At 42.0% G+C, this 12,205-nt stretch overlaps 1 protein-coding gene across 1 annotated transcript in view; it reads right to left on the bottom strand.

The window, feature by feature from the left end:
* Positions 1-219: 219 nt before the first annotated feature.
* Positions 220-12,205, bottom strand: part of LOC135517549 (integrin beta-1-like) — a 49,580-nt gene continuing 37,594 nt past the window's right edge. The window contains exon 16 of the mRNA XM_064941959.1: positions 220-1,785. Within this exon, the coding sequence (XP_064798031.1) occupies positions 1,720-1,785 (66 nt within the window). The 3' untranslated portion in view covers positions 220-1,719. The remainder of the gene's footprint in view (positions 1,786-12,205) is intronic.

The following is a 12,205-nucleotide window of genomic DNA, read 5'->3' as shown; positions in this document are numbered from 1 at the left end:
GTTGAGCGAGTTCTCTTCTTTTCAAAGTTACACATCTAACTTTGCCTAAGTATCAAACTGATTTTCATAACAATATAGTTGATTAACAGGCCAAATGTGATGTATTTGTTTAAAATAAAACCACAGAGAGGAAGGAGCGAGTTACAAGTATCTTTGATCAAACCATGCCTCCTCTTTCTAGAACCAATGTAGCAAAGCTAAAATAAAATAAGCATTCCATGTCATTTAGGTACTTTTTAATAAATAAATTCAGAAACAGCATTGGGAAAAGTGAACATAATATTGAAATAAAAGGCACTTTAAAAACAAGATATGGTATTGAGGAGTTGGTATTGAGGAGCCTTTCACTTAATACTGATTTTACACAAGCAATGCAGATGAGGGGTTACCCCAGCCCAATGATTTCAAAAGGGGGAAACAACAGATTAAAACAAGCTAACTTGTATCAATCACTATGTCTTCAGAACAAAGTTTACAATTTGTTTAACATTGATCAACATGAAACACATGGAATAAGGCTTTGCAAATAATGCAGATATTTGGCTTTGCTAGTAATGAGTACAGAAAAGGACCTGAGGTTGAATACTGAAATCTTATAGAATAAAACTAAATTATACAAAAAATAAATGAAACTTCTAATTTTGTCACAAATGCATGTCAATTGATTATGTAATTAAGTGATTTACATTTCTTTATCCCATTAACACAAGTGGTTTTCAATCCCTTTAAAATAGCCTGTTTATGACCTTTTCTATGAAATCATTGATTTTTCTTTTCAGTCATTTTGCAAAGCAAAACCTGTTCTCATCAATAGTGCAATAACCTTTGACATCTAAACATCAATGCTTTCCATGTATTAGTTCTTAGCACATCTTCACACATTACATGTAATGCGTCCCAAATACAGCACCTTGTTCCCCATGTAGTGCACTACTTTTGACCAGGGGGCCTATAGGGTGTTGGTCAAAAGTAGCACGCTATAAACGGAATTGGGTGCCATTTGGGATGCACATGTTACCTGATGACTATGTTAGAATTGATGTGATCTTTAAAAACTACCCCTAATGATGAATCCAGATTATTGCAGTCATGCTTGATGGATGTCTCTTTTATCCACAAATTAATAAGTATATAGCCCTGTCTGAGCCAGAAAGGCCCATATGACAGGAGCCCATCTCCTGTTTCTGTAGTGTGAGGCAGGTTGATATACAAGTACACCCCCTGAACAGGATGCTAGTCTATCGCAAGGCAAAATCAATGTTTACTACATATGTACCCTATGGTTGAAAAAATACTTCACAGCCACAATGCAAAATATTGGTATGCTTTAGTCTCAGGTGCTGTTTGACACTCAATGGCACAATAATAACAAGTCCATGAACAGAAAGAGAGTACTCTCTGTGCCCATATGGGTATGGTCTCTGAAAGGCACAACCCGTGGCCCATACCAGTCCTGTGGCAAAAACCTTATTTCTAACCAATTCTTCAAGCAATAAAAAAAAGCACCTTAAAGTATATACACTTAACAACTAACTGTACATTTTAAAAGACAATGATTGCATAGAAAATAAACTGTTAGTAAGAAGACCAAATGTAGTGGCCAAATGTAACGTTATAATACTGAAGCGACAAGAAGAAGAAATTACCAAAGACCGTATACCTCTCATGCCCTAGAACTATATTTGCATACAGTGTTGTTCTGGGAGACCTGAAACTCCATCATTTGCCTTCATATTTGGGGTTGACCACCGTCGTAACAGCACTCTTGTAGATGGGATTTTCTCCCTGGAAGGCACAAGAGAAACAAGAAGAAAATGTTAGAATTGTAATTTACAGTCATTATATACAGTGGGGCAAAAAAGTATTTAGTCAGCCACCAATTGTGCAAGTTCTCCCACTTAAAAAGATGAGAGAGGCCTGTAATTTTCATCATGGGTACACTTCAACTATGACAGACAAAATGAGAAGAAAAAAAATCAAGAAAATCACATTGTAGGAATTTTAATGAATTTATTTGCAAATTATGGTGGAAAATAAGTATTTGGTCATAAACAATACTCAGTATTGTTTATGTATCTCACAGTATCTCAATACTTTGTTATATACCCTTTGTTGGCAATGACAGAGGTCAAACGTTTTCTGTAAGTCTTCACAAGGTTTTCACACACTGTTGCTGGTATTTTGGCCCATCCCTCCATGCAGATCTCCTCTAGAGCAGTGATGTTTTGGGGCTGTTGCTGGGCAACACGGACTTTCAACTCCCTCCAAAGATTTTCTATGGGGTTGAGCTCTGGAAACTGGCTAGGCCACTCCAGGACCTTGAAATGCTTCTTACGAAGCCACTCCTTCATTGCCCGGCTGGTGTGTTTGGGATCATTTTCATGCTGAAAGACCCAGCCACATTTCATCTTCAATGCCCTTGCTGATGGAAGGAGGTTTTCACTCAAAATCTCACGGTACATGGCCCCATTCATTCTTTCCTTCACATGGAGCAGTCGTCCTGGCCCCTTTGCAGAAAAACAGCCCCAAAGCATGATGTTTCCACCCCCATGCTTCACAGTAGGTATGGTGTTCTTTGGATGCAATTCAGCATTCTTTGTCCTCCAAACACGACGAGTTGAGTTTTTACCAAAAAGTTATATTTTGGTTTCATCTGACCATATGACATTCTCCCAATCTTCTTCTGGATCATCCAAATGCTCTCTAGCAAACTTCAGACGGGCCTGGACATGTACTGGCTTAAGCAGGGGGTCACGTCTGGCACTGCAGGATTTGAGTTCCTGGAGGCGTAGTGTGTTACTGATGGTAGGCGTTGTTACTTTGGTCCCAGCTCTCTGCAGGTCATTCACTAGGTCCCCCTGTGTGGTTCTGGGATTTTTGCTCACCGTTCTTGTGATCATTTTGACCCCACGGGGTGAGATCTTGCGTGGAGCCACAGATCGAGGGAGATTATCAGTGGTCTTGTATGTCTTCCATTTCCTAATAATTGCTCCCACAGTTGATTTCTTCAAACCAAGCTACTTACTTATTGCAGATTCAGTTTTCCCAGCCTGGTGCAGGTCTACAATTTTGTTTCTGGTGTCCTTTGACAGCTCTTTGGTCTTGGCCATAGTGGAGTTTGGAGTGTGACTGAGGTTGTGGACAGGTGTCTTTTATACTGATAACAAGTTCAAACACGTGCCAGTAATACAGGTAACGAGTGGAGGACAGAGGAGTCTCTTAAAGAAGAAGTTACAGGTCTGTGAGAGCCAGAAATCTTGCTTGTTTGTAGGTGACCAAATACTTAATTTCCACCATAATTTGCAAATAAATTCATTAAAAATCATACAATGTGATTTTCTGGATTTGTTTTCTAATTTTGTCTGTCATAGTTGAAGTGTACCTATGATGAAATTTACAGGCCTCTCTCATCTTTTTAAGTGGGAGAACGTGCACAATTGGTGGCTGACTAAATACTTTTTTGCCCCACTGTATGTAACATGTCAGTCATAACACAAAAGTTGCAATTTGTGAGGAAAACAAAAACACAGCAAAATCCGAGCCCATTTAGAATATCAAATCATTATCAAGCATTCTTTGGAAAGATCATGCCATCATATGGATATCTTGGTGTCATTTTGAGTGAGGATTCGTGTGTTGTCATCCAGGTAACACTGTTAGCAGAAATATCAACAAACGTCTCAGACACAACATGCCATTTCAATCATAGCTTCAAATATGACACAACGTACATACTGTGGTTAAACTGAAGTGTAATAGGCTTTTATGTGATGACCTGTTACAGTACTTATCTCTAGTCAAACTGTTAACAGAGGGGACAGTTTACAGTATATGGGTTCATTGATGGTTTTAATATACCATCATGTGGATCTTTCTGTACAATTTCCTCAACTGACTTACTTGGCCCAAAGAGTGACCAAAGGAAAGCCAGAAATATTGCGATTGATAAAATATTGACAGCTTACAAACACAAAGAAACACACAAAAACACACAAAAACAGGAAACCCATGCATGAAAACAGACGAGAGAGAAAGTAAATACAAACTTATAGAACCGCAGCTTTACGTCCATAGATTGGATTCTGGAACTTATTAATAGGGCTCTTGTATATAGGATTGTCTTGCTATGGGTAGAGAGGGTGGGACAGACATTTCAGAACAGGAAAAAAACAACAGAAGAGAAACAGAGACAGAATGAAATGAAATCATGGGTAAAGACAAATGAGAAGGACTGAAACAATGATATATGGAAAAGAGGTTAAAAAAAAGGAGTATTTCTACATCGGGATCAGAGGCTCAGAAGTTGAGAATCATCTAAGAGTGCTGGGAAGATTCCCTTTCTACAGTTGAAGTCAGAAGTTTACATACACTTAGGTTGGAGTCATTAAAACTTGTTTTTCAACCACTCTACAAATTCCTTGTTAACAAACTATAGTTTTGGCAAGTAGTTAGGACATCTAAACCGGTACAAAAGTGTCTATATCCACAGTAAAACGAGTCCTAATCTCCAACATAACCTGAAAGGCTGCTCAGCAAGGAAGAAGCCACTGCTCCAAAGCCGCCATAAAAAAAGCCAGACTACGGTTTGCAACTGCACACGGGGACAAAGATCATACATTTTGGAGAAACGTCCTCTGGTCTGATGAAACAAAAATAGAACTGTTTGGCCATAATGACCATCGTTATGTTTGGAGGAAAAAGGGGGATGCTTGCAAGCCGAAGAACACCATCCCAGACGTGAAGCACTAGGGTGGCAGCATCATGTTGTGGGGGTGCTTTGCTGCAGGAGGGACTGGTGCACTTCATAAAATGGATGGCATCATGAGGTGGAAAATTATGTGGATATATTGAAGCAACATCGCAAGACATCAGTCAGGAAGTTAAAGCTTGGTTGCAATTGGGTCTTCCAAATGGACAATGACCCCAAGCATACTTCCAAAATTGTGGCAAAATGGCTTAAGGACAACAAAGTCAAGGTATTGGAGTGGCCATTACAAAGCCCTGACCTCAATCCTATAGAAGATTTGTGGGCAGAACTGAAAAAGCATGTGCGAGCAAGAAGGCCTACAAACCTGACTCAGTTACACCAGCTCTGCCAGGAGGAATGGGCCAAAATTCACCCAACTTATTGTGGGAAGCTTGTGGAAGGCTACGTGAAACGTTTGACCCAAGTTAAACAATTTTAAAGGCAATACTACCAAATACTAATTTAGTGTATGTAAACTTCTGACCCACTGGGAATGGGATGAAAGAAATAAAAGCTGAAATAAATAATTCTCTACTATTATTCTATTATTTTACATTCTTAAAATAAAGTGGTGTTCCTAACTAACCCAAGACAACTTTTTTAGGAGGATTAAATGTCAGCAATTGTGAAAAACTGATTTTTAAATGTATTTGGCTAAGGTGTATGTAAACTTCCGACTTCAACTGTATTTGTATACAAGTCAGGTCAGACTGCTCTCTCATACAGTCATTGATGTCTGAGGTCTTCTCGGTGTACCATAATGAGAGGGTCTAGAAGCCTCAGTGCCCTGCCCATTTCACCAGAGAAGCTCTCACATGTGGCTGGTGTGAAAGAGTAATTAGGATGTGCTGAATCATCAAGCATTTTGGAAATCCTGGGTCACATTCAGTAGGGCTTATCGTAGCAAAATGCTTTGCAATGGAAAAGTAATACGAATGTTTCTTACAGACAATTCCATGTAGTACTCTTTCTGTTTTCTTACATTCGGTGCTATTAGGTTTTAATTCTCAGAGTAAATCACTCCAAGGACACTATGAAAGCTTAACCAAGTTTAATTCTTCCCAGAGGATCAATACAGCTGCATAAGACAAAACATGTTTCCACCACCACAACTATATACAGAGGGGCAAAAAAGTATTGTCAGCCACCAATTGTGCAAATTCTCCCACTTAAAAACGATGAGGCCTGTAATTTTCATCATAGGTACACTTCAACTATGACAGACAAAATGAGAAGAAAAAAAATCCAGATAATCACATTGTATGATTTTTAATGTATTTATTTGCAAATTATGGTGGAAAATAAGTATTTAGTCACCTACAAACAAGCAATATTTCTGGCTCTCACAGACCTTTGACTCCTTCTTTAAGAGGCTCCTCTGTCCTCCACTCATTACCTGTATTAATGGCATCTGTTTGAACTTGTTATCAGTATAAAAGACACCTGTCCACAACCTCAAACAGTCACACTCCAAACTCCAAGACCAAAGAGCTGTCAAAGGACACCAGAAACAAAATTGTAGACCTGCACCAGGCTGGGGAGACTGAATCTGCAATAGGTAAGCAGCTTGGTTTGAAGAAATCTACTGTGGGAGCAAATGGAAGACATACAAGACCACTGATAATCTCCCTCGATCTGGGGCTCCACACAAGATCTGACTCCGTGGGGTCAAAATGATCACAAGAACGGTGAGCAAAAATCCCAGAAACGCACGGGGGGGGACCTAGTGAATGACCTGCAGAGAGCTGGGACCAAAGTAACAAAGCCTACCATCATTAACACACTACACTGCCAGGGACTCAAATCCTGCAGTGCCAGACATGTCCCCCTGCTTAAGCCAGTACATGTCCAGGCCCGTCTGAAGTTTGCTAGAGAGAATTTGGATGATCCAGAAGAAGATTGGGAGAATGTCATATGGTCAGATGAAACCAAAATATAACTTTTTGGTAAAAACTCAACTCGTCGTGTTTGGAGGACAAAGAATGCTGAATTGCATCCAAAGAACACCATACCTACTGTGAAGCATGGGGTGGAAACATCATGCTTTGGGACTGTTTTTCTGCAAAGGGACCAGGACGACTGATCCGTGTAAAGGAAAGAATGAATGGGGCATTGTATCGTGAGATTTTGAGTGAAAACCTCCTTCCATCAGCAAGGGCATTGAAGATGAAACGTGGCTGGGTCTTTCAGCATGACAATGATCCCAAACACACCACCCGGGCAACGAAAGAGTGGCTTCGTAAGAAGCATTTCAAGGTCCTGGAGTGGCCTAGCCAGTCTCCAGGTCTCAACCCATAGAAAATCTTTGGAGGGAGTTGAAAGTCCGTGTTGCCCAGCAACAGCCCCAAAACATCACTGCTCTAGAGGAGATCTGCATGGAGAAATGGGCCAAAATACCAGCAATAGTGTGTGAAAATCTTGTGAAGACTTACAGAAAATGTTTGACCTCTGTCATTGCCAACAAAGGGTATATAACAAAGTATTGAGATAAACGTTTGTTATTGACCAAATACTTATTTTCCACCATAATTTGTCAAATAAATTAATTACAAATCCTACAATGTGATTTTCTGGATTTTTTTTCTAATTTTGTCTGTCATAGTTGAAGTGTACCTATGATGAAAATTACAGGCCTCTCTCATCTTTTCAGGTGGGAGAACTTGCACAATTGGTTTCTGACTAAATACTTTTTTGCCCCACTGTATACACTCCAATTTTAGGCACTCCTCCTTCTCTCCAATCCTTACATTTATTATGGTTTGACAGGAAGACAAAGTAATAGGGTAATAAACCATAATTTCTCCCTTAAGGGGATCTGACCTGACCTCAATCCCTCATGTGCCTAATCCACAGATGTCCACCCGTATCCCCTATAGCAATCCTGTGACTTCCTCACGTCCAACGAACACATTCCAAAGCCATCTGGCTCCTACAGATAACCATTAACTTCTGATGTAAAAACCAGTCTCTTTCACTCGTCAGATACTATATTTCTGAGTATAACAATGTTCCAAGTTTATCCCAGAATCTAACAGTGCCTAATGAATACCACCCTGCTGTCCGGAATTTAACCTCTGCCTGCTGTGTGGTTAACACAACACTAGATGGCAGCAGAACTCCACCAACCAAACTAGGCTTCTGTAGCAACTCTCAGGAAAAGACAGATATACATTACCAGTCAAAAGTTTGAACATACCTACTCATTGAAAGGTTTCTTTATTTTTACAATTTTCTACATTGTAGAATAGTGAAGAACTCATAAATACAATAAAATAACACATATGGAAATGTGTAGTAACCACAAAAGTGTTAAACAAATCAAAACATATGAGATTTTTCAAAGTTGCCACCCTTTGCCTTAATGACAGCTCTGCTTACTCTTGGCATTCTCTCAACCAGCTTCATGAGGTAGTCACCTGGAATGCATTTCAATTAACAGGTCTGCCTTTGTTAATAAAAGTTCATTTGTGGAATTTATTTCCTTCTTAATGCATTTGGGCCAATCAGTTGTGTTGTGACAAGGTAGGGGTGGTATACAGAAGATAGCCCTATTTGGTAAAATACCAAGCCCATATTATGGCAAGAAGAACTCAAATAAGGAAAGATAAATGACAGTCCATCATTACTTTAAGACATGAAGGTCAGTCATTTCGGACCAATTCAAGAACTTTGAAAGTTTCTTCAAGCGCAGTCGCAAAAACCATCAAGCGCTATGATGAAACTGTCTCTCATGGAGGACCGCCACAGCAAAGGAAGACCCAGAGTTACCTCTGCTGCAGAGGATAAGTCCATTAGTTAACTGCACCTCAGATTGCAGCTTAAATGCTTAATAGAGTTCAAGTAACAGACATCTCAACATCAACTGTTCAGAAGAGACTACGTGAATCGGGCCTACATGGACAATTTGCTGCAAAGAAACCACTACTAAAGGACCCCAATAAGAAGTAGAGATTTACTTGGGCCAAGAAACACAAGCAATGGACATTAGACCGGTGGAAATGTGTCCTTTGGTCTGATGAGTCCAAATTTGAGATTTTTGGTTCCAACCCACCGTGTCTTTGTGAGATGCAGAGTAGGTAAATGGATGATCTCTGCATGTGTGGATCCCACTGTGAAGCATGGAGGAGGTGGCGTGATGGTGCTTTGCTGGTGACACTGTCAGCGATTTATTTAGAATTCAAGGTACAATTAACCAGCATGGCTACCATAGCATTCTGCAGCGATACGCCATCTGGTTTGCGCTTAGTGGGACTATCATTTGTTTTTCAACAGGTTAATGACCCAAAAAACACCCCCAGGCTGTTTAAGGGTTATTTGACCAATAAGGAGAGTGATGAGTACTGCATCATGTGACCTGGCCCCCACAATCATTCTACCTCAACCCAAATGAGATGATTTGGGATGAGTTGGACCGCAGAGTGAAGGAAAAGCAGCCAATAAGTGCTCTGCATGTATCGGAACTCTTTCAAGACTGTTAGAAAAACATTCCTGGTGAAGCTGGGTGAGAGATGCCAACAGTATGCAAAGCTGTCATCAAGGCAAAGGGTGGCTACTTGGAATAATATCATAACTAATATATTTTCATTTTTTAACACTTGTTTACTTACTACATGACTCATATGTGTTATTTTATTGTATTTATGAGTTCTTCACAATTATTCTACAATGTAGAAGTCGCATCTACACTTCGGTCCGCAGGTAGTATAACTTTTCATTACATTTTCATTACATTTCATTATAGTACAACGGTTTGATTTGTCTAATCTTAGCAATTTCTTCTTAGCTAGCTACATAGCCGTCTTTGTATCAAAGATAATTGCGTAATTATCGTATTTCGTCGTCCTAACGTAGTCTACACTGCTATCTGCCCAGCAGCTAGCTAACGTCTACTAGCACTGTAGAAACTATTACACTCAACTGAACGACTCGATTAGTGTAGTGTTAGCTAGCTACATAGTTGTCTTTGCTGTCTTCGTATCCAAGATAATTGTGTAGTTTAGAGTGTGTAGACTTAGAGTGATTATCTTAATTTACCGAGGTTAGCTAGCCAGCTATTTGTCGTCCTTAACGTAGGAGATACTGCTAGCTAGCTAGCCAACAGCTAGCCAACGTCTACCGAATTAAACTTCAACAACCCGGTCAACATTCCGCTCCACAGGTAGTATCACATTTTCATTTCACTTCATTACAGTACAACGGTTTGATTTGTTTGATCGTAGCTAGCTAGCTACATAGCCGTCTTTGTATCTAAGACAATTGTGTAGTCTAGAGCAATTTTCTAGGTTAGCTAGCCAGCTATTGTCGTTCTTTTAACGTAACGTAATCAACACTGCTAGCTAGCCAGCTAGCCCCCGAATAGCAGCACTGTAGAAACTATTACACTCGACGGAACGACTTGATTAGTGTAGTGTCAACAACGCAGCCACTGCCAGCTAGCCTACAAAGTCAACAACGCAGCCACTGCCAGCTAGCCTACTCCAGCAGTACTGTATCATTTCAATCATTTTAGTCAATAAGATTCTTGCTACGTAAGCTTAACTTTCTGAACATTCGAGACGTGTAGTCCACTTGTCATTCCAATCTCCTTTGCATTAGCGTAGCCTCTTCTGTAGCCTGTCAACTATGTGTCTATCTATCCCTGTTCTCTCCTCTCTGCACAGACTATACAAACGCTCCACACCGCGTGGCCGTGGCCACCCTAATCTGGTGGTCCCAGCGCGCACGACCCACGTGGAGTTCCAGGTCTCCGGTAGCCTCTGGAACTGCTGATCTGCGGCCAACAAGGCAGAGTTCATCTCAGCCTATGCCTCCCTCCAGTCCCTCGACTTCTTGGCACTGACGGAAACATGGATCACCACAGATAACACTGCTACTCCTACTGCTCTCTCTTCGTCCGCCCACGTGTTCTCGCACACCCCGAGAGCTTCTGGTCAGCGGGGTGGTGGCACCGGGATCCTCATCTCTCCCAAGTGGTCATTCTCTCTTTCTCCCTTTACCCATCTGTCTATCGCCTCCTTTGAATTCCATGCTGTCACAGTTACCAGCCCTTTCAAGCTTAACATCCTTATCATTTATCGCCCTCCAGGTGCCCTCGGAGAGTTCATCAATGAGCTTGATGCCTTGATAAGCTCCTTTCCTGAGGACGGCTCACCTCTCACAGTCCTGGGCGACTTTAACCTCCCCACGTCTACCTTTGACTCATTCCTCTCTGCCTCCTTCTTTCCACTCCTCTCCTCTTTTGACCTCACCCTCTCACCTTCCCCCTACTCACAAGGCAGGCAATACGCTCGACCTCATCTTTACTAGATGCTGTTCTTCCACTAACCTCATTGCAACTCCCCTCCAAGTCTCCGACCACTACCTTGTATCCTTTTCCCTCTCGCTCTCATCCAACACTTCCCACACTGCCCCTACTCGGATGGTATCGCGCCGTCCCAACCTTCGCTCTCTCTCCCCCGCTACTCTCTCCTCTTCCATCCTATCATCTCTTCCCTCTGCTCATACCTTCTCCAACCTATCTCCTGATTCTGCCTCCTCAACCCTCCTCTCTTCCCTTTCTGCATCCTTTGACTCTCTATGTCCCCTATCCTCCAGGCCGGCTCGGTCCTCCCCTCCCGCTCCGTGGCTCGACGACTCATTGCGAGCTCACAGAACAGTGCTCCGGGCAGCCGAGCGGAAATGGAGGAAAACTCGCCTCCCTGCGGACCTGGCATCCTTTCACTCCCTCCTCTCTACATTTTCCCCTCTGTCTCTGCTGCTAAAGCCACTTTCTACCACTCTAAATTCCAAGCATCTGCCTCTAACCCTAGGAAGCTCTTTGCCACCTTCTCCTCCCTCCTGAATCCTCCTCCCCCTCCCCCCTCCTCCCTCTCTGCAGATGACTTCGTCAACCATTTTGAAAAGAAGGTCGACGACATCCGATCCTCGTTTGCTAAGTCAAATGACACCGCTGGTTCTGCTCACACTGCCCTACCCTGTGCTCTGACCTCTTTCTCCCCTCTCTCTCCAGATGAAATCTCGCTTCTTGTGATGGCCGGCCGCCCAACAACCTGCCCACTTGACCCTATCCCCTCCTCTCTTCTCCAGACCATTTCCTCGCTCATCAACTCATCCCTGACCGCTGGCTACGTCCCTTCCGTCTTCAAGAGAGCGAGAGTTGCACCCCTTCTGAAAAAACCTACACTCGACCCCTCCGATGTCAACAACTACAGACCAGTATCCCTTCTTTCTTTTCTCTCCAAAACTCTTGAACGTGCCGTCCTTGGCCAGCTCTCCCGCTATCTCTCTCAGAATGACCTTCTTGATCCAAATCAGTCAGGTTTCAAGACTAGTCATTCAACTGAGACTGCTCTTCTCTGTATCACGGAGGCGCTCCGCACTGCTAAAGCTAACTCTCTCTCCTCTGCTCTCATCCTTCTAGACCTATCGGCTGCCTTCGATACTGTGAACCATCAGATC

This window comes from Oncorhynchus masou, chromosome 28, assembly GCF_036934945.1.
Source record: "Oncorhynchus masou masou isolate Uvic2021 chromosome 28, UVic_Omas_1.1, whole genome shotgun sequence".
Taxonomy (NCBI): domain Eukaryota; kingdom Metazoa; phylum Chordata; class Actinopteri; order Salmoniformes; family Salmonidae; genus Oncorhynchus; species Oncorhynchus masou.
This window is presented reverse-complemented; position numbering and strand designations above follow the sequence as displayed.